We start from the raw sequence: 21,596 nt of genomic DNA on the forward strand, positions 1-21,596 counted from the left end.
GCCCGCGCTGGGCCGCGTTGCCCAATCCCGAGCACGCGACGGCCTCCTCAGGGCGGCGGCGGCGGGACCCGCTGGAGCTGCGAGGGCTGCGGCCGGCGGGAGGTGTCGTGCGGCCGCTCCGCTCGGGGCCGGCGCGGCGGACAGTGGCGGCGGGTGAGCGCGGCGCGGCCTGGCGGCCCGGCCCGTGTTTTGTTTCCGTTTCTCCCCGGCGCCGCGAGTCTCATTTCCGTTTCGGGTTCAAACAACGACGAGGCGCCGGAGGGGGGGGGGGGGAAGCGGGCGGGGTGGCAGGGGGACAACCGGGGCCTGCGGGGAGGAGCGGCCTCGCCTCGGCCGCAGGTCTGCGCCGGCCTGGCTGCGGCGGCGCCGCCTGCTCGCTCGCCAGCCCGCAGGAGGGCCCGTGGCGGCGGCCCCGCGGCCGGAGGAACGGGTTGGGGCGTCCCGTCCCGAGGGGCCTCGGTGCCGGCCACCCCGGCAGCGGGAAATGGAGCCTGCGGCCGCCGGCTGCGGCGGGGCGCGGGAAAAGGCCCCTCGGGCAGCGCGGCGGACCTGGCGCGCCGGGGGCGGGAGGAGGCTGACGCCTTCCCGCCGCAGGTCTTGCCGCCGCGGCTGGGGGCGAGTCAGGCAGCCCGGACCGAGGTCCATGAGGCTGCTCCGGGGCGTGTAAACTTACTCCACTTGTAAAAACTTACTTTGGATGAAAGCGTAAGAGGGTATTTGGCGTCTTACATAGTTCGCTTCGTGGTGTTTAGTCAGATACGTGCTACACAACCACTTCTCCCGGTTCGGATTTATTTTCTGACTATTGATGAAGGCAAACACGAAATCTGGCATGATTCTACCTCGTTTAGTGGTCCACTGCCTTTGTCTTAGATCTGAACTGGCTGATGGCTTGCAACAGCTGATCTGTAAAAGATGGGTTGGTTGTCTGCATTGTTACCTAGCTTACGTTGGGGTTTACCAGTTTGAATAATAATAGGGATGGATAGTACCAAATGCTCCATGAACACCAGAGCTTGGGAGCACAAGTATTTCCAGTGGTTTGGCTTCATTATGCATATGGGCTCCAGCAGTCACCCCCACTTCACAACTACCTGATAGGATAACAAACATGTATTCTAGTAGTAGAGTTTGTGCCCATATCATGATGGGCTTGTTACTTGCTTAATTCCTTGTGTGCTAGGGAAAAGAAAAGATAGGTCTTAACAGAACAATGGGACTTCTCTCCAAATGCTAAAGTCAAACTGTAAAAGATCCTGGAGTAGCACTGGGCTGTGGTTCAGGGGAAGAAGGGCTCTGTTAACAAGTGCCTTCTCTTACATTAGTGGAGGTCTGTGTCAGGCATTATGGTCAGATTCCTTCTTGGATAACTTGGATAAAAGTCTTAGGGCTTTTTAGGTTGAAGGAAAAGTAAACCCAAGCAGAAATCAGTATGCTGTACCTTCCACAAATCAAGCATGGTTTTATATGTTCCTCCAGACAAATGCTGCTGTTGTGGTATTGCTGCCACATTGACCCTCCTAACAAGCCAGGCTGTTTGAGTTCTCTTGTTTCTCAGCAGCCTTCAGGGCAGGCTCAGGAAGCTTAGTGTGTGCACTAAGCTTAGCTATGTGCACTTTCAATCTCTGCATCATCCTGTAGAAACAAATTTTGCTAGACTTCATGTGAAATGCTTATATCATCAGAGTCTCTATTCTAGCATAGGAAAGAGTGAATAATTTTCCCCATCAGGTTTCTCTGAACTGTTAATGACTTTACATGTTTTCATAACGTTATTCTTCCTCTTTCCACCCGTCATCTCCCTTGCTTGTATCTGTGCTCAGTGGAACCATCTTTTTTTCTCCTCTTTCTGTACCTGCTGTCTGTGCCTGTGCTCCCCTCTCCTACCTCCCCAGAGTAACCAGAAATGTAGAAGAGCCCGTGAGATGCAACCACAAACCACCTTTGAAGAGTGAGTGAACAGTTACTAGTCCAGCTGCCAATTGGGAGTCCAATCCATGAGGACTTCAAAATATCTTACCTAATTCTATACAGTTACTATGCTGTTATAATATTTACTCACTGTGTATCACTTTACCAATACTGTATCTTTTCTACCAGAAATCATTCAAGGTGGCGAGTTCTTTCTGCAAGTCTGCAGTTTTCTCAATAAGTAACTTAGGAATACATCAAGGAACAGAAATCCTAGCCTAACCCCTTTTGTGACCTTACTGGTAAACTCCCTTCCTCACAAAAAAAAAATGATAACTTACTGGGTTTTTAATCTCATTGCTAATACAGGAGAGAATTTCCCCCTTTTCTATGATACCAGTTAGCTTGTTTGGGAGTTTTCAGTAAGGGACTTGGCTCAAAACTTAATTTCAAAAAAATATTTTAACAGTTAACCAAATCACCTGTAACAATACAGGTGTCAGTTATTTCAGTTATTTAATTAAGCTTGTCTGCATTCTTCAGAAGTGGTGTTTCATTCTTCCCCATTTATTGTACAGATGATATACAAGATTAAGTGATACAGGAATTGTACCCCAGGGCCCAGTTCAGCGGACCCTAGCCTGGCAGGGGATTTTCACGGAGCCAGATCCGTGAGCAGAACAGATTCTGGGTTTGCCTCTAGTGATGAGATATTAATAAGGTGCTGTTTACTTGCTGTCTAGCCCTGGTAGCTTCTTACAGATTGACATCAAGTGCAGCACTTGGTTTCTTCAAAAGTAGTTTTACATAGTAGTTTTTGAAGGAGATAATAAAATGAGCAGTTTGAATTTCTTTAAACCTTTTCTCTAAAAACTGTACAACTTAATTGGTTACTATTCATTTTGAGACTTTTTGAAGTTTAATAAGTTCCCTTATTAAGTTAGCTTTAAGAAATTCACTTATTAACAGTTGAGTTTGGGATAGACTAGTCCCTGGGAAAGAATAATTCCAGGATGGAAACCTTGCTAATCTCTTCTATTGTGGATATTTAAATAGTAGCTTGTTTTGCTTTTTCTAATGTGATTTTTTTCTCCTCTGTACTCGTACTTCCTACTCCTTTCCCTATAACTTGGTAGTGTTATTTATTGTAAACTGTTACTGTAATTTGCCCCAGTTCTATATTGTATGTATTTCATGCTTACGATGTATGGGATGGTTAGTGAAACATGATAATATTGTATACACTATGGCTTTACAGACCAAATGCTGTAGTTCTTTCTTTCCTGCTTACATTTCAACAGACTTCAGTATTCTACTGGGCATGAAAATCTGTACTGTCAATCAGCGTATCGTCACAGAACGGTCTTCCTTTTAATTGCTAACATACTGCCTTAGTTTGATACTTAACAGGATGCATTCATTATGCACCTATCATCAAGTGATTGCATATGGGAGGGAGGGAGGGAGGGATGGATGGAAAGATGGGACAGTCAATAGACACTTGACTGTTGAGTTTATTTACCTATGAGGAAATCATGGATCTTCTGTCTAGCTTCCAGTTGCAGCATTTTATGTAAAATGCTTCTTAAATTTATAAGCAGCATCTTTCAGCCTTGCTAGGAAGGTAATATGTAGCTGAATCTAGACAGCAAAATATGCATAACTTTCAAATTCTTTTCAGAAGTTCTTTGCAGCCAGCCACTAAAAGCTGTAGCTGGCCCGTAACAAAAACATTCAGTAAATTTGGATGCCTCCAAGAAAATCAGGCTTTGGGCTCTGTGCTAATGTCCATTCACAGTCCTGGATTTCCTTCTAGAACGTTTGTTTGATGAACAGGTATTGTCATCTATTTTGTGAAATCTATATTAGCTTTTGGCTTTATTTTTAAAGTAAATTCCTGTCTTTAAAAAGCTACCCTGGTATTTAGTTTAAAAGATGTTTGATAGGACACAACCCGTCATCTAGTTTTGTTTGTAACTTACAAAAAAAATTCTTTTCTGTTCATAGCTCTGTTCTTAAGATATTTTAGCCATGACTAAGAGAGAGGCAGAGGAGCTGATAGAAATAGAAATTGATGGAACTGAGAAACAGGAATGCACTGAAGAAAGGTATGTACTGTCTTTGCTTTTTGGGGTCCTTAGGCTGCAATTCATTCATTTATTTATATATTTTCTTTAATTGGTTTCAGATTTGTGGCTGCACACACAAAGTTTGGTTATTCAGATTTATTATTGCGTATCATGTAATGTTTCAGAGATGGCCATGCTTATGAAATAAGTACAAGTGTTTCCTAGCTGGGCAAAAAGAAGTAACTTTAAACTGGCAGAAGTAACTGGCTCAGTATGATCTCCATAATCCTGCAGTTGATTGTTTCCACAGTTTTTCAGCTTAATTGCTGGATATGAAGTTCTTAGCTTTGCTTGTGTTCTCTTCAGTTTTTCTGTTTTTTATCTAATTAAAGGGTGGTTTTCTTGAAGTACAACTGTAGCTGATACAGGAAACCAATATAGCGCTATCATATTCTTCAATCTTAATTGCTTAAATCCCAAACCATTTTGTGTATCTCTTGCTACATTCTTAGTAGTTCTCGTTCCCCTATTTCCATGTCTGTAGGAATATGTCTACATGTACACGCTGCAAACCTTTCAGCTTCAGTGTATCCTTCTGTAATTGAGGTGAACCTTTCAGTTTCTCCAGTCCATTCCTTTACTGTTATACAGGGGCATTTGTTTTTAACAGAGCAGAAATGATGTTCTGTGTCTATTGACTATTGTTGTTAGGGCCATTGAAACTGTAGATCCTGAAGTGTGATATCCCTTGACTTAATTCTCTCAACCTGTTTTTTATTCCTAATGCTTCCCTCCTAATTTTTACAACTGTTTTTGAAAGCACCGAGAGGCAGTTAATGTGTTGGATAGAAATAACTGAGTCTGGTAGGTGACCTGCTCTTTAAGAACTCATTTTGGAGAACTGATTCAAAACCACTAAGGGTCGTCTTATTCTGAGCTCCTCATATATTTTTACTACTTACAAACTGACTATGTCTGTATACTTTCTGATTTCCTTCTGTGTAAATGTGGAGAGACCACCTGTCTAAGGTCATTGTTAAGGTATGGGATACATTGATGTTTCTGAATGCCTACACCAATACTGTCATCATTTTAGTGCAGGACAACCATGGCATGTGACTAATGTTTCCTTCAAGACTCCGCGTTGCTGTAGTTCCTTCTGGTTGTCTCTTGTATGCATTAAGCTTATCTTTGTGCTGACTAGTTAAAAGACATGGACAATCCCTCTATATGAGAGTGGATATTTTTTCCTTCTTTGTTCCCTATCTGTTAAGTTTCAGTGTTTGTTTTTAACTTGAATATCTTTTAAATACAGTCTAGGCAAGGCAAATAGAGCTAGTTTACTCTGCCGTTAATAATATATAATGTACTAATCATGATGTAATCTCTTGAATATGGTAATCTGAAAATAATCTTGGTATTTAACTGCAACAGGGAAAAAGAAGAGTTACATAACTGTAAAATTAACAGGACGAAATTTAGTAATTCACTCTCTACTCAAGCTAGGAGTTTTTCTCCATGGTATTAAGATTTCAGAGTCAGTATAACCTTTTAGTCAGCTTACTTCTAACTTTTTTTAAGCTTTCCTATGCATACTGTATTGCACAAGCTGTATTAACATGTAGGTAATGATATGTTGTATTAATTTGGTATTTAAGCATCGTTGAGCAAACCTACACCACAGCAGAATTTGTGAGTCAAGCTATTGACATCAGTGAACCCATTGGAAATCTTAAGAAGTTGCTGGAACCCAGACTGCAGTGTTCCTTGGATGCACATGAAATTTGCCTGCAAGATATCCCGGTAAATTGAAGGTTTATGAGAAATTTAACGTCTTAATGGAGAACCATTTTACCTATTTTAACCCTTTCTTCTATTGTTCTTGGAATTCATGCTTCATTTGCTATATTAATTGTAATTAAGAGTTCAATTTTATGTCAGGTTCGTTATTGTCAGACCATTTAATGTGTACACACTAATTCAGTGTGAATAAAATCAAAATACTTTTGGGGTTCCTGAGGTAAGGGTAAGAAAGCAAAAAAAAACCCAAAAACATCTTGCAAGTGGAAGAAGAATGAGGGCAAGGACAATACTATCTTCACTTGAGGTAGCCCACAACATTTGTTGCTGCCTGAACTTCCATGAGTAGAGTCTTGTTTTGAATCTGAACAAAGCAAGAAGGCTTTTATACTATTGAGGTGCATAGATCGCAAAAAATTACTCAGGAAAGTTCTACACACGTGTTATTTTTACAAGCATCACCACGTGTTAGACAGTATAACTGTTTCACATTGTACTTAGCTGGATGTTTTATTTGTAGTTATAATCAGACACCTGTGGCTTCTCCAGAAACAACAGGGAGAATACTGCTTTAAAGACAAGAGTTTTTATGAAGGTGTTAAAAACTGAGAAAAGGAATTGTAGATACCTTTCACAAAGGGAAGGTACTTCCAGGTATTGCATTGCCTTTTTAGGTTAAAAAATGTCCCTGTAAGTGAAACTACCTTGAACAGAACAGAACAGCAAGTTTCAAATTCCAATCAAGTTCTTTCTGTCATGTACTATGTCGACATAGTACTGAAATATTTGCGTGCTTCTGCAGAAAATTTGCTGCAGATGCTAAATGTCTCTAAAGGAGAATAAGTTTCTTGTAACTGTGAGACTAATACATATTCTTAATTTTTTTTTCTTCTTTTATCAAGCTGGACCCAGATCGAAGCCTGTTTGATCAAGGAGTAAAAACAGATGGAACAGTGCAACTCAGTGTGCAAGTAATATCTAGGCAAGGTAAGCAGTTATGTTTGTCTGTTGTACAGACAAGTTAATATTGTACAAGTGCATGTGAGCAAACCTAATCCACTGCTATTTCTAGCTGTAAAATTGAGAAAATCATGGAATGGTCACATAACTTCAGAATATCTCTTTCATTGCGTACTGTGGTTATAAGTAGAAATAATTAAAATAAATGTCATGGATTGATGCTATTTGAAATGTCTTTTAAGGTAACTTCATATCAATTTCTAAGTTAAAAAACCCCAAACCAAACAAACCTGGGTCAAATAGTCACAGTTACAGTATGAGGCTTTCATTAAAGGTGAGTAGTTACTCATACCAGGCCAAGTATCTAAGCAGGCAAAAGATTTTTGTCTAGGTAGGAGACAGTTTCATCTTTGTGAAGTGAGTGTGCTTTATAAACATTTAGATTATGGAAGTATATGTAACTAACTGAAAATTGGTATGAATGGCTGGGATTGCTATCTATTGTCTGTTTTCTTTGGATGAGAATTCGGAGTAAACTGTTGTCACAGAGGAGTATTAACCAAGTGGGTAGGGATTTGTTGATGCATAGTTTTTATTTGCTTGTAGTATAAGCTATGACAGGATTTCCCCTTGTCAAATCCTCAGGAATTAGTAGCTTCCTTGTTTTGCTTGTTGTCCTGTTCTTCTCCTTTGCCCCATCCGTATGTCTTGAGTGGAAGGACTGCCACCACTCGCTGAAGACAATGCTGACGTTGAGCTCTGAGAACAGCTACAGATGTTTGTTGCCATATCTTCAAATAAACTCCTGGAGTAGAGTATCTTTGATTATCTGTTTTGAGTTATGTCAGCAAAGCAGATTAGCAAAATGTAGGGAGGACATTTTGTTTTCTTGTGGCTTCAGCACAGATTAGACAGAAGAAAGCCTTTGTGGTTTGTATTAACAGTATCAAGTAAGACTGTCGAATTTAATGCTGAGTGTCAGGTGACTAGTGCTAGGTTGAATCCTCAGTTCCCTGTATGTAATGTGGATTGAACTACCTTTCTGGTTTTAAAAATAGAATAGCAATATCTTTCAGGGAACTAGAATAACTATTCTTAATTCATGCCCAGTAACTTGTGGTATGCAGTACTCAGACTTCCAGTTTCAAAAGGATGCAGGTGATAAATATCTTTACTATTATGTTCCATTTTCTTCTTCAATGTAAAACTGAGGTGCGTGACCGTATAGCATAAGGAGATTTTTTTTTCTCCTTCCCCTTGCCTTTAAAAGAAACACCTGAGTATTAAGTACTTTGGTATAACTTTGGGATGATCCTCAGTGTTGTTTGTCAGGCCATGATACTTGACACTGAATCAACTCCTAAGAAATCAATCTATTGAAGGCAAGTAAATTATGGCAGGACAGAATATCAGAAAGCAAATAGCATGGATATAAATCATAAAAGGAGGATATTAGGATCACTAACAGGGAAATGGACTTGTTACTGTGACTGCAGTGACCCTTTAAGCCAAGGGGAAAAAACAGCTTCTTATGTCATCCACATATTTCTCTTCTATGGATGAGGTATAGAAAGATTCTGAGTTTGTTTATTTTTCCCCAACTTGTATAATAGATAAAATTCAGCTAGCAGTACACAGTGATGCTAATCTTTGTAATGGATTAGACTATCTTATGTCTTAAGAGCTGTTATGTCAGTTCAAGTGTTCTATGAAATTTTGATATGCCCTCTGTAAATTCAAAGGAATAAAAGCCAACTGAAATGTAGTCCATCGTAGTTCTTTTATAGCATTTCATACAAAAGTATTTCAATATAAGTTACAGCAGATAAAATATCAGTCCTGTTGATTCCTTTTACTAGAAAGACCATTCTGTCATTCCATCTTGCCTTGACTCCTTTCTTCTGGTTTGAAGAATGGAGATGTATATGGTTTTCCTGTCATTGTGAGAACAGCTATTTTGAGTGCAGCTCTGTTCTGAACTAAGCCTCTTGCAAGTCTGTGGAGATCTGAGTAACTGCATTGCATCATATGTCAAAGAATTTGAAAAAAGCTTTAATTCTGAAGACCTCCATAGCAAATTTCTTTTTTTTTTTTTTTTTTTTTTTTTAAATCCAGACTCAAGTTACATCTGGTCAAGGCTGTCTCCTGCCTGTCTGACTATGGATAATATCAGATTAACATTTTGCCATCCTTAAGCTGTTGATAGGTGGGGGTTTTTTTGAGATATGATAAAATTGATTCTGATCCTGCCTTTAGTTGCTCAAGTTTGGGGTTTTTTTAAGAAGTGAAATGGGTAGGGGGAATATAAACTTTTCAAGTTGTAAATTCCAGTGCTGCATGTATGGCATAGGTTAATCTTTTTTGGGAAAACTTCAGAGGTGGAAGTTCTGGCTGTCAGCTTGCCACCTGAAGGAATCTTTTCTTTCTTTTTCTACTTCCTTAACCACCAGAATAGAGGCAAGGTTGAATGGAAGTACTTGCCAGACTTTTTTTTCAGATGAGCTGTGGGAGACCAAGATGCTAGATTGAAAGGGCTAGAATGAGAGCAGCGATCTCTGACAGTCATTTGTTGGAGCAATAGGAGAAGAGAAACCTGTGTTATGGAGGTGGACAATGTAGTTTAGCTTTTTATTTCTTGTTGTTTGCAAAATATATGAACAGGTAGTCCAGTTAACGTGCCATTCAAGTTGTTCACATACCACATACAGAAACTACTCAAGGCCATGTTTGTGAATGAAAGTGTCTGTAGCTGCTGTTTGTGTTGCGCTCAGTTCCGTCTGTTATGCATGCCCAAAGCACACCTGCAAAATTAACATTTTCCCAGATAGATGCTGTTCCATGTACTTTTTAAACATTTGACTGACATAAAAGGTTAGTGTCTAGCTGCTTTGAGAATTTCTGAGTATGTGTGTGTAGCTGTACTATAGATACTTACACAGATTTTGGGACTAAGTGGTGGTTAAGCACAAAAGGTTTTTGGATTTTAGGTAGCCGAAGTCTGAGTCCTGTTTTAAGTGTTTAACTACTCATTTGACTGTGGTTTCTAAACTTTTTTTTGCCATAACTAGGCTTTTACTATTTTTAGTATGTAAAGGAATGACTTGTAAGTGTAATGAAACATACTGATTTAGATTATACGTGCAGTTTGACTAATGTCTTGTCTCTGGCAGTGGTTAATACTAGACATTTCAAGTTAAAAAAAAAACCCCAAAACAGGTTGCCTGTAGGTCAGTCTTAATCCTGGTATATTCTCTAGCTTCAGATAATTAGCAGTGAAGGGGCTTGTACTGGCAACATCTGCACATGTCTTGATAGCTAATGTCCTTGAATTTTTCTACTTTTTGTACCAGTTTATACTTCTGGGGTGCATGACGTTGTCACATTGTGTTACACAACTTAAATGCTGTCCAAGGAAGACTGGACATGTGTTTTCTTATGCAGTAGGTAAAGGGAGAGATGTGAGAAGAGATGCAGACAAACCCAGTGAATTAATGTTGATCTAATGTTGCAGTAGGTTTGGTGGCAGACTGTTATTTCACAACATTTTTACTTATAAGCAGATTCCTCTACAGAGACTCATCACTTTGATCTCCATGTTTGCATTATGGATAAAGCAATAGATTCACAGTTCTTTTGACATGTAGTTAGTGACAGTGAACTATTTTGTTGAGCAATAGTGAACTGTTCCTCTCTAGAAGCTTTTTCTTTACTTTCTTTTTTGAAGATCAAAAACAGAATCTTAACTCTTAGTGCTTTCCTTTACCCATCTCTGTCTGACTTTAAAACAAGCCTGTGCTGCAAATGTTAATCTTAGATGGCCTAAATAAAACACTTACTCTCCTAAGTAAGGTTCTTGTTTGCTTTTTCTTCATGTTTGCTTCTTCATCTAATCAACCACTTACTGGTTGTCTACCTCTGTTTTCACTTCCTTAATTTCATATTGCTGCATGTTGTACTTACAGTCTTTGTAGTGTTCCCTTTCTAATATTTTTCTCAAGCTGAATTCCTTTTAAAGTCTAGAGGAATACTTGTCTGAAAAGGACTTGGTTTGTTCTTACTTGTACTACAGGTAAGTACTCCATTTGTTTTCCCTTTTAAATTGTGAATAGGTTGTGGTTTTAGCTTTTAAGAACGTCACCTACAGAACCTACCATCTCATGTTGAGCTTTAGCATAGATTAGACAGGAGGGACACAAAGCAATACATTACGGCACAAGATACTGAAGTTATGCTGGCCGTGTAATGTTCTGTGAATCCTACTTTCAACTGCCTAACCCTAGTCAAGGTTTTCCAAGTCATACTAAAATGGATTTTTACAGATGCTTTTTTTTAATGTTCAAATATGTTTGATAAAAATCTATTAAAGAAGCATGGTTGTTAGTTGTTACTATAATGGTGTCGCAGATGGAGTCGTGCACTTGACTCGCAAGAGAGAAGCAACAATATGTTTATTAATATAAAACAGCAATTTGATGAAGTTTGATAATAAATGCGACAGTGGTTTAACAAGATTCAATGGCAAGGTACACTGGATTATTTACTGCATAGAGGACAGGGTCAGACAAACTTGTGAGGGAAACCCTCATGTTGAGTCATGAGGTTCAGAAAGGACCCCCTTGCTTTCTAAACTCCTTCACAGAGAGAAGCTGGATCCAATCCTAGTCCCAGACTTGATCAACAGTTTATGTCTAAAGGATTATATATGTGCAATCAATCCTTTATATCACTTAGCTAAGATTTCAAAGTTTAGCTATTAGCCACTTAGCGAGAACCTGTTGAGGCAAGGGATCTCTCAACCTCAAAGAGTAACCTTGAGGGGCGTCCCTACTCAAGGGGAGATCCTGGTGTGCAGCCTGCTGCTGTGCAGGAGAGCTCAATGGGCTCTGGGCTGTCCAATATTTATAGAGTAAGATGATTTACTTAGAGTCATATTTACATACCAGCAAGATGTGGGGGTCACTGTTCTAGACAGCTCTTGGCTACCATGTTGCCATCTGTCCTCCAAAGTCCAGTGTAAGCTGGATGCAGCCATCACAACTGCCACTGGTGGTTATGGCTTAAGGGGATGGGGTGGGGAGCACACTGCCTCAAATGGAAATGATACGTCACAAAAAATGGAAAAAAAAATTCTATTTAGCATATTATAATGACAAGAAAAATCTATACAATGTCAGAAATTTGGTGAGGCACCAGTTGGACAAAACACCTTCTCAGAAGACAACAGAGAAGGTGATGATACAAAGCATTAGTAGCATTACTGAATGTGTGCTTTATTGCTGCAGAATAGATGCAGACATACCTTCCAACTCCTTGGACTGATGTCTTAAATGACAGATGTAAAACCAAAACATGAAGAATTTTATAGTTTTCTTTTAACTTGCTGTTGAACACGCTTCCTCTTGCAGGGCACTGAAAGAAAATGTTAATTCCTGTGTCTATCCAGAAATAGCAGGGAAATATTGTAAAGGCTGAAAGAAGTGCTTCTTGGTTGGGGGAAAGAGGTGGATGCTTGTTTTGGTTTTTTGGGTTTTGCTTTTTTTCTTTGATTCAGTGTATTTCTTACAGACTAAAATACTTGTTCTTTATGCCCACATGCTGAACATTCTGTTCAAGATATGTGAAATGGATCACCTAAATAGAACAGGAAGCTGTAATACTGGGGGAGGAAAGGGGGACAGCTTTGTATTCACATTACTGTATAATAGAATATGTAATTCTTATTTAGGACACCTGCAGAAATTTGATGATGCTTTTGAGTCATGCTTCTTTCCTAAGTATGCTAACACCTATTAATCAGAAAGCTTTAAAACAATGTTTTTGTCATATTTGAACTGCTGTCTTTAAGTTTTGTGTTTGTTCTTCCTATACCTAGGGATAGAGCCTAAGTTAAACATCCTTGAAATTGTGAAGCCTGTGGAGACTGTGGAGGTAGTGATTGATCCAGATGCTCATCACGCAGAGGCTGAAGCTCACCTTGTTGAGGAAGCTCAAGTGATAACCTTGGATGGAACAAAACATATTACAACAATTTCAGATGAGACCTCTGAACAAGTGACACGATGGGCTGCAGCATTGGAAGGCTACCGAAAGGAGCAGGAGCGCCTTGGAATACCCTATGGTAGTAACACATGACTCTGTGTGTGTGTGTGTGCACGTGTTGAGGTGGGGGCTGGTTATTTTGTTCATCTGAGGGTTGTTTTGTTTTTCATAAATGATGATTAATTTTGGTTATATAATCAAAGTGCTCCAATACCTTGGAGAAGGCTTCTTATGGTGTGGGTAAGTATAATACAAGTACCTCTGCATAAGAGAAGGCTAAAGAGAAGTAGAATCAACTTCTAATGGTTTTATTACAATAGTGCTTTTTGCTCCAGAACCTTCTTGTCTTGCACTTTTTTAGAAAGCAGTTTTCTTCTTTCTCTCCTCCTTAAAAATGTGTATGTTAGTGATAAAGCTCTCTTTCATGTGTGTCTGAATTTGAATTAGACTCAGTTCTTGATGGGGGTTGCCTCTACAGATACTGAAACAAATTGTTCATAGGTTGTGGGATGCTGACTATGGTGTAAAGTCAGATTTTGCATGGAAAGCCATACTTGGCTTCAACATAGTGGAAAAAAGATGATGCAGAACTAAATATAAGTATTCTGCTAGATCAATCTCTTTTGAATTCATGTTGTCACTTATCAGGCTGCTAATTTAATGTTAGCTCAGAAAAAGCATCTCTGAATGCTTGCTTGGATTGATCTGAAACTCGGATTTAGACCTATATCACATTCAGGATATTATCCAGCTGAGTTGCTTGTCATGACTTGCAGAAATGTACTGTCAAGGCATGTTCAGCACATGAAACTGTCGTGTCTAAGGAGACCTGCAAAATTGGAATATATTTGGGAGTGTCTAAAAATTCCAGTGAGGTCACAGGTCATGCAGGATGTGTAACTTGCCAGTATTTTGAAAGTATTTTTGATAACTAAAACAATGGGTTTTTCGTGCCTTTTTGTTGTTCTTATTGGCAAGCACTTCCAAAATAGCTTTCATTATGCTATGTCTGTTGATAATCAGGGATTTGATGCAGAATGTTTGAAAAACAATGTGAGGTGTTATCCGGAGCAGACTGATAGTTTTCAGCATGCTCTTCTATTAATATAAGAAGAAAATTACTTAAAACCATGTTGTTGTTATGTTGAATAATGTTGTTAATAAACTTTAATAATGTTGCTGCTTTAAGAAAACCCTATAACCCATAACTGTGACTTTAAAAGTCTTTGTGTCATGGGAGTGCAGATTTTCCAGGAAGATCATACTAGTTGATTATGGCAGAGATCTTTGTATTAAGAATAATAGTGTTCTCTTATAAAAAAAAAATGTGCTAAACTGCCTTCCTAGAAAGAGTAAAGTTTTAAATGCTGTCTGAGTTCATGTTGTAGGAACACCACTAAGTTCTATGTTATGATACAGTTGACAGTTTCTGAGAATAAGGAATGTTCTTATGTAGTCCCCCAAAACAAGGCTTTCCCCCCCCCCTTTTTTCCCAACATTTATAAATCTACATCTTAAAGAAAAGAAAATGAGACCAGTTTCCATCAAAGAGTGGTGAGGCTTGGTTCTGTGAAGTTATCTGAAATTATTCATCTGAAATTATTCCTTGAATCTTTTCAAAAGACAGAGTATGTTGATATGAAAAGTCAAGTTCAGTCAGTAAATAATCATAATCCAGAGAGGTAGTGGTTCAGTGTCTTTGTCAACAAATTACCATCTTTTTGATGAAAATTCACTGCTGGTAACTTGTTGAAGACCAAAACCCTTTTGATGTGGCTTTTCCCAAAGGATTATATTGCATGGTTTTAGGTAGTATCAGTGAAAAATTATGCATTGTTACTGTCCTTTATTAAGCAAAATGGAATTTATGGCTCTAGATAATGTTTATAGACTTAGAAACCTTTGCTTTCTTTAATTCTTAAAATAAAAACTTATCAAGGTGACATCTGTTTGGAGTATTGTAATTTAAAAATACCTAATTGTTCTGCTCCTGTGTTTTGCCCTTGAAACACTGAAAGTGTAAATATCCCTGCTTTAGTTTCCATTTCCAGTTTGTACTCATTGACATATTTTAATATATTGCATACAACATTAACCGAGTTTTGGAGATGATGGTTGGATTTACCCATCCCCTTTCTAGTTTGTTCATACTAATACTGCTTGAAACAGACTTGTTATGTTAAAATGTCTTGAGACAACAAATCATGTATTGCACATATCTTGAGTTGATATTTATTCCCATTTCTATATGTTCCTCTGCTGTGTGGGTTGCCTATACTATTGTGTGTTTGGCATTGGCATTTAAATGATGTGCATGTTGTGTTCTGTTGAAATGTCAAGCAAGCGTCCCAAAAGTTGATGCTGTGGCTTGTTTGATTCAAATACAGGCATGCATTGGGTCCTATTGTATCAAATCTTTGTTTCATGGTTTATTTAATATGGTCTTTATAGATGTGGTATATTACAATTACTGTTTTATATTTATATATATTATGCATGTTTATTATCCCACCCATGTGGTGGCTTAACCCCAGCTGGCAGGTAAGCCTCCACCCAGTCACTTCCTCAGTTCCTCTCCAGGGGCATGGGGGAATGAATCAAAAGGGCCAAAATGAGTTTAAAAAAAATTGTGGGTCAAGATAAAGAGAATTTAATAAGTGAAGGTGGGGGGGAAAGAGAGACAGGAAGGGGAGGGAAAAAAAAAAAAAAAAGGTGATGCAAAAGCAGTCACCTCCAGCAGGCCGATGCCCAGATGGTCTCCGTGCAAAGGCTACTCTGGAAAAACTGCCCCTCAATTTTACTGATGATGATGATGTCATATGATATGGAATATCCCTTTAGTCATTTTGGGTCAGCTGTCCTGGTTGTGTCCCCTCCCAGCTTCTCGTGCACCTCCAGTTGACTTGCTGGATTGGCCGAGTGAGAAACAGAGAAGGCCTTGTGTTGGAGTCCAATACTCTCTGACCAGGTTCTTCTAGATATTCCATGCATGGAGGGTGTAATCTTTAATATGAAATTTACTTGAAGATGGTTGATATTATGTGGGATTTCTGATTTAGCAGAGTGATACAAATTATACAAAAAACACAATACAAAGGTAACTTAGAAAAATACAGCAATTGCAATACACTGTTCAATCACAGTACCAGTGTGATTCCCATTACTGGTCTCTATAGTACACTCACCATCGTGGTGTTGGGTGTCCGCAGTCACCAGGAAGGAATACATGGGTTGAAACCAGCTCAAGCCTGTTGCTCTCTTCAAAATTCTTTTGCTAGTTGTCTAGTTTGTGTACTCTGTGTTGGGCTGAGCAACATATTTGTGGTCTGGCTGACTCAGGGAGACATTTACACCACCAACCGATCCACTCAGCTGTTGATAACTTGTTTATCTGAAACAAAGGCCACCCTCCAGTCTCCTTTTTGTTGAGATAAAGGAAACTTCTTTGCATTATTTTCTGAGCTGCATGGGCACTTTGCCCTTGCCCGTCTCCTCTGAGCCTTATTCCATTGTAGGGGTATATTTGGGAGTCACCCCCACCCCTAGGGCTTTAGTCAGTCACACCTTGACTCTGTGCAAGTACTGCTCTGCAGTAGTGTCCCTGTTTTTGGCTGAGATAGAGTTAATTTTCACAAGAAGCTGGGAGGGGACACAGCCAGGACAGCTGACCCAAACTGACCAAAGGGATATTCCATACCATATGACATCATACTCAGTATAGGAGGAGGGGGGAGCTGGCTGGCGAGGAGGAGCCACTGCTCCAGGAGGGGCTGGGCATGAGGTTCCAGTTGGTGAGCAAATTGCATTGTGTATCAATGGCTTTGTGTGTTCTTTTATAAGTACTGTTCTTGTTATTTCCCTCTTCCCAACCCACAAGTTTTACCTTTTTCTTCAGATTCTCCTCCCCATCCCACTGGGGGCGGGGAGGAGTGAGCAAGTGGCTGCATGGTGCTCAGCTGCTGGCTGGGGCTGAACCATGACAAGTAGCTAAAACATCACGATGTGTTATCAACACTGGTTTGGTCACCAGCCTAAAACATAACACTATATGGGCTTCTATGAAGAAAATTAACTCCATCCCAGCCAAACCCAGTACAATGGTGATTTTTGATAGTTTAGAAACTGGGATAATGTGAATTAGTTTAGAATGTAATATTGTGTTATACTCACATGCTGATCAACTTATCTGAGGAAGAGTATCCTTGTGTGGGGGAGATTAGTCTTTTTTTAAAACTAAAGACCTATAGAAGAATAATTATTTTTTCTGTTTGAGAAAAGTCAGGCATAATTCTAATGTAAAAACTTTTGCTGAAGAAAAATCCCTTTTTTGCCCTTTCCATCTCCCTACCAAGCCACACCATTCCGTCAGCATTTTAAGAGGAGTCAACTTTCCATCCAGTCAGATTTGGTCATGGTAACTATGCTTCTGGATGTTTACTTTTATGGAAGTTACTATATAATTGAGGAGGAACCTTGCAGTGTATAATGAGTACATAAGGAGATAATTTTGCCTCTCTTTTTCCAGATCCAGTGCAGTGGTCGACAGACCAGGTCCTCCACTGGGTGGTATGGGTGATGAAGGAGTTCAGCATGACTGACATTGACCTCAATGCACTCAGCATTCCCGGGCGGGAGCTCTGCAGCCTCAGTCAAGAAGACTTCTTCCAGCGCGTCCCACGGGGAGAAATCCTCTGGAGCCATTTGGAGCTTCTTCGAAAGTGTATGGGAGATTTTTCTGTAACTGATTTTACTTACTCCTCTTCCTCCCTTTTTTTTTTTTTTTTTTTGCTTTCTTTAATGATGCACCCAATTGTTAGCAGCTGTTTTTCCTCTAGTTAGTGTTGGCAGTAAAAATTAGGGTATCAGTAGAAGGTTACAGGAGGTATTAGTGAGAATGTCTGCTGTTATGAAACATAGAATGGTTTGGGTTGGAAGGGACCTCAAAGACCATCTAGTTCCAACCCCCCTGCCATGGGCAGGGACACCCTCCACTAGACCAGGCTGCCCAAAGCCCCATCCAACCTGGCCTTAAAAACTTCCAGGGAGGGGGCATCCACAACTTCTCTGGGCAACCTGTTCCAGTGCCTCACCACTCTCACAGTGAAGAATTTCTTCCTAATATCTAATCTAAATCGACCCTCCTTCAGCTTAAAGCCGTTACTCATTCTATCACTCCATGCCCTTGTAACCAGTCCCTCTCCAGCTTTCCTGTAGGCCCCTTCAGGTACTGGTAGGCTGCAGTTAGGTCTCCCCAGAACCTTCTCTTCTCCAGGCTGAACCACCCCAACTCTCCCAGCCTGTCCTGATAGGAGAGGTGCTCCAGCCCTCTGACCATCTTTGTGGCCCTCCTCTGGACTCGCTCCGACAGCTCCATGTCCTTCTTATGTTGGGGCCCCAGAGCTGGACGCAGTACTCCAGGTGGGGTCTCACGAGAGCGGAGTAGGGGGCAGAATCACCTCCCTTGACATGCTGGTCACACTTCTTTTGATGCAGCCCAGGATACAATTGACTTTCTGGGCTGCAAGCATGCATTGTGGGTCATGTTGAGCGTTTCATCAGCCAACACCCCCAAGTCCTTCTCAGGGCTGCTCTCAATCCATTCTCCGCCCACCCTGTAGTTGTGCTTGGGATTGTGCCCAACCCATGTGCAGGACCTTGCACTTGGCCTTGTTGAACTTCATGTACTTCACACAGGCCCACCTCTCAAGGTCCCTCTGGATGGCATCCCTTTCTGCCAGTGTGTCGACCACGCCTCACAGCTTGGTGTTGCCAGCAAACTTGCTGAGGGTGCACTCGATCCCACTGTCCTTGTCCATCCATCAAATCCATGTCTCTCAAATTTAGAGATGAGGATGTTGTGCAGGACAGTGTCAAACGCTTTGCACATGTCTGCATACTAAACACTGTTTGCGTGTCTTTTATCAAACTTCATAACTAATAGGGAGGAAGTAGTGACTGATGATTCCTCCTTTGTTTTAATAAAGATTTTTCATTTGTGCATCTCCTGAATTTGACGGTTTTATAATTAAATATTGATTGTGAGTTATTTAATGTATATCTCTGTATTGTTTAGAAGTGAAGATTATTGAGAATAGGCAATGAAGTCCTTATATGTACACAACACAGCCAATAAGTGATGCATTGCATGTGCATAATATGATAATATATGTGTACATTTCAGATATACCATGCTTGGATGTAACTTGGCAGACTAAAAGCTATTTCCATCTTCATTTACATGATATAGCTAAAGGTTTTAGGAGATGGAGAATGCATAAGATACCTTGAAATTCGCTGTGTACATCCTTATTTCTGAAAATGGAATGACAGACATTAAATTTGTCTCTACTCACAAGACCATGACCTATGCATGTCTCTTCCAAACTGATACTCAATTTTGACTTTTTTCTCTATGAAATATGAAACTTTTTTTCATCTTCAGGTGACTTGAAATTAGGTTAAATAAAAACTTTTTTTTCTAATTTGCAGATGTGTTGGCTAGCCAAGAACACTCTGGAGAAATAGCAACTGTTACTATTGATCAGCGTAAGTACTTTTGCCAGCAGTAAATTCACACAATTAACTGTTTGCAGGTTTAGCACTGTACTTTGGTTCAGCACTATAATAGCACAAGACTTAGAAAATCACTTGAGAGAGTAGTTTTCCTTGGTGAGGGGAGGAGGGCGTATTTTAAACTTCGAAGCAAAATGTTGGGTTTCTCGATATTTTGTTACTGACTGAAGGGTGGTGTATGACCTGAACTATGAAAGTTTCTAACTTTCATTTTGGATGGTTTTCCACTCTCTTGAAATAAGCTGTCTAGTATACATGTTTGAGGTCTTGAGTTGTTCTGGTTTTTTGGGGGGTTTATATTGCATTAATGAATGGATATATTAAAATGTTATGATTTCAGAAGAAAGCATTTTCAAAAATTGAAAGGGAGCATGGAAGAGAGGACTTGTTTAGAAACCAATACTAGAAAAATACATTAAAGTAACTTTCCAGCTATTTGAAACTCATTCTTCCAGCTGAAGCAGTGCCATCAATTATTAAAATGAATTGATTTTCAGAAAACTTGTAAGCAGCTTATATGTTAAATAGGTAGACCATATATTACATCCTGGTTTTGTGTTTAGTTAAAACCACCTAGAGTGGGACATTTGCATCCTCTTACACCATTGCAACAGAAGGATATTTAATTGCTGTTTGAATAGCAGGTTTGGAGGGTTGTGCAGTGGCTACAGAGGAAAGTGCATTATGTTGGATCGTACGGGAACAGCATAAAGATGAAAACAAAGGCACAAGAGGGATGTTTTTATGGAAATGTAATACACGATAGTAAACTAAAGCTGATGTTTTATCTGTAATGTGGCATCTCTACTATGAGGCTAAAACCACAATTTCCACTGTAAGAGGTAAAAAGTCTTTAAATTATCCTTAGCATTCTGACTTATACAGTGTGTCTTTTTAGCAAAGGAAAAAACTAGCTCCTAGATGTTATGATAATACAGGTAATAAATAATATATGCCTATTTCTGTGCCAGCAGTTTATAATTGATGTTCTGCAATGTTCTCTGCTTTGCAGCTGTGCAGATTATTCCAGCATCTGTACAGCCTGCTACCCCAACCACCATTAAAGTAATAAACAGCAGTGCAAAGGCAGCTAAAGTACAGAGAGCTCCAAGGATCTCTGGGGAAGACAGAAGTTCCCCTGGGAACAGAACAGGTATTGTCTCCATTATTTTTAAATGCAAATGCAGTAAGCACTCATTAATTTGAATTACAGTTTTGTAGAACACATCTTTGTCACTCTAGATGTGAGGTTTGTAGAAGTCCATGTGGTATGAAGGGGGCCGTGCTACAAAATATATCACAAGCACATTGAGAGCTGGCAGGTTATTTAGCTCACGCAGGCACTATGCTAACGTGGTGCCAGAGCTTTGAGTCCTGCAGTAAATGAGATGCACAAAATTGTTTCTCTTCCTATCACTTAACAGTCTGTCCTCTGAAACCACTGTATAGCATTTATTTGAGCTTTTAACTTCTTTCCATTTGCAGAAAGGGGAGAAAATAAACTGGATGTTGTAGATGTTGTAGAATCCTAGCCTATCTACTATTTGCTCTACTTGTTCCCCTCCCTCCTCCCCACCCCACCACACCCCCACACCCAATTTGGTGACTTTAGAATTTAGCAAGTTTCAGATTCCTATTTTGTTAAATAATGCACCTTCTGGAAAACTGCACCCTAAATCTGCAGTTTATTTTTAGAATTACTGTTATTTGTACATACTCTGATTATTAATAAACTCATCTTAATTTCTTTATCTTATTTTTTTCTTGCTGACATTTTTGCTTTGGTTCTCTTCACTGTTGTGAATTTTTCTGTTATAACCTTTCCTCTCCTTTCCCTTGAATTTTCATTTGTTTTAAACTCTCCATAAATGTCTATTATGATATCATTCAGGATTCTTAGGCCAAGATTTTATCAGCTGACATCAGTGGGGAATACTCTGTCTTTCTCTCTTTAGACATTAGGTCTGCTATCTGTATCTCATTGGGAGTTTAGAAATTTAACTGCAGATACTTGAGTTAAAAGAAGTGTTAATGATTAGACATGAAAGATGTTATATTGACTTAAGCTGAAGTTTGGGGGGGTGGTGTATTTCTAAATCAACATTGAAAATTGGAGACTAAACTATTTTTTAAAAAAAAGCTTCTATTATATCTGTGTGTATATATGCCTGAAGAGGAATAAGCAGCTCTTGCTAAATCTGTTCTATTTTAGGGATAAATATGTCTCTAAATGACTGTGTACTG

At 39.6% G+C, this 21,596-nt stretch overlaps 1 protein-coding gene across 2 annotated transcripts in view; it reads left to right on the forward strand.

Annotated features, from left to right (window-relative positions):
* Nucleotides 1–14: 14 nt before the first annotated feature.
* Nucleotides 15–21,596, forward strand: part of GABPA (GA binding protein transcription factor subunit alpha) — a 26,169-nt gene continuing 4,587 nt past the window's right edge. Inside the window, exons 1-8 of one of the 2 annotated variants that reach the window (XM_054843350.1) lie at nt 15–153; nt 3,919–4,019; nt 5,639–5,783; nt 6,683–6,767; nt 12,613–12,858; nt 17,305–17,499; nt 19,269–19,325; nt 20,365–20,674. In XM_054843350.1, the coding sequence (XP_054699325.1) occupies nt 3,943–4,019; nt 5,639–5,783; nt 6,683–6,767; nt 12,613–12,858; nt 17,305–17,499; nt 19,269–19,325; nt 20,365–20,558 (999 nt within the window). In that variant the 5' untranslated portion in view covers nt 15–153; nt 3,919–3,942 and the 3' untranslated portion in view covers nt 20,559–20,674. Of the gene's footprint in view, nt 154–315; nt 1,952–3,918; nt 4,020–5,638; nt 5,784–6,682; nt 6,768–12,612; nt 12,859–17,304; nt 17,500–19,268; nt 19,326–20,364; nt 20,675–21,596 lie in introns of those variants that run through there. The other variant, XM_054843442.1, reaches the window with a different exon arrangement.

The sequence above is a fragment of the Grus americana genome, chromosome 1, assembly GCF_028858705.1.
Source record: "Grus americana isolate bGruAme1 chromosome 1, bGruAme1.mat, whole genome shotgun sequence".
NCBI lineage: Eukaryota > Metazoa > Chordata > Aves > Gruiformes > Gruidae > Grus > Grus americana.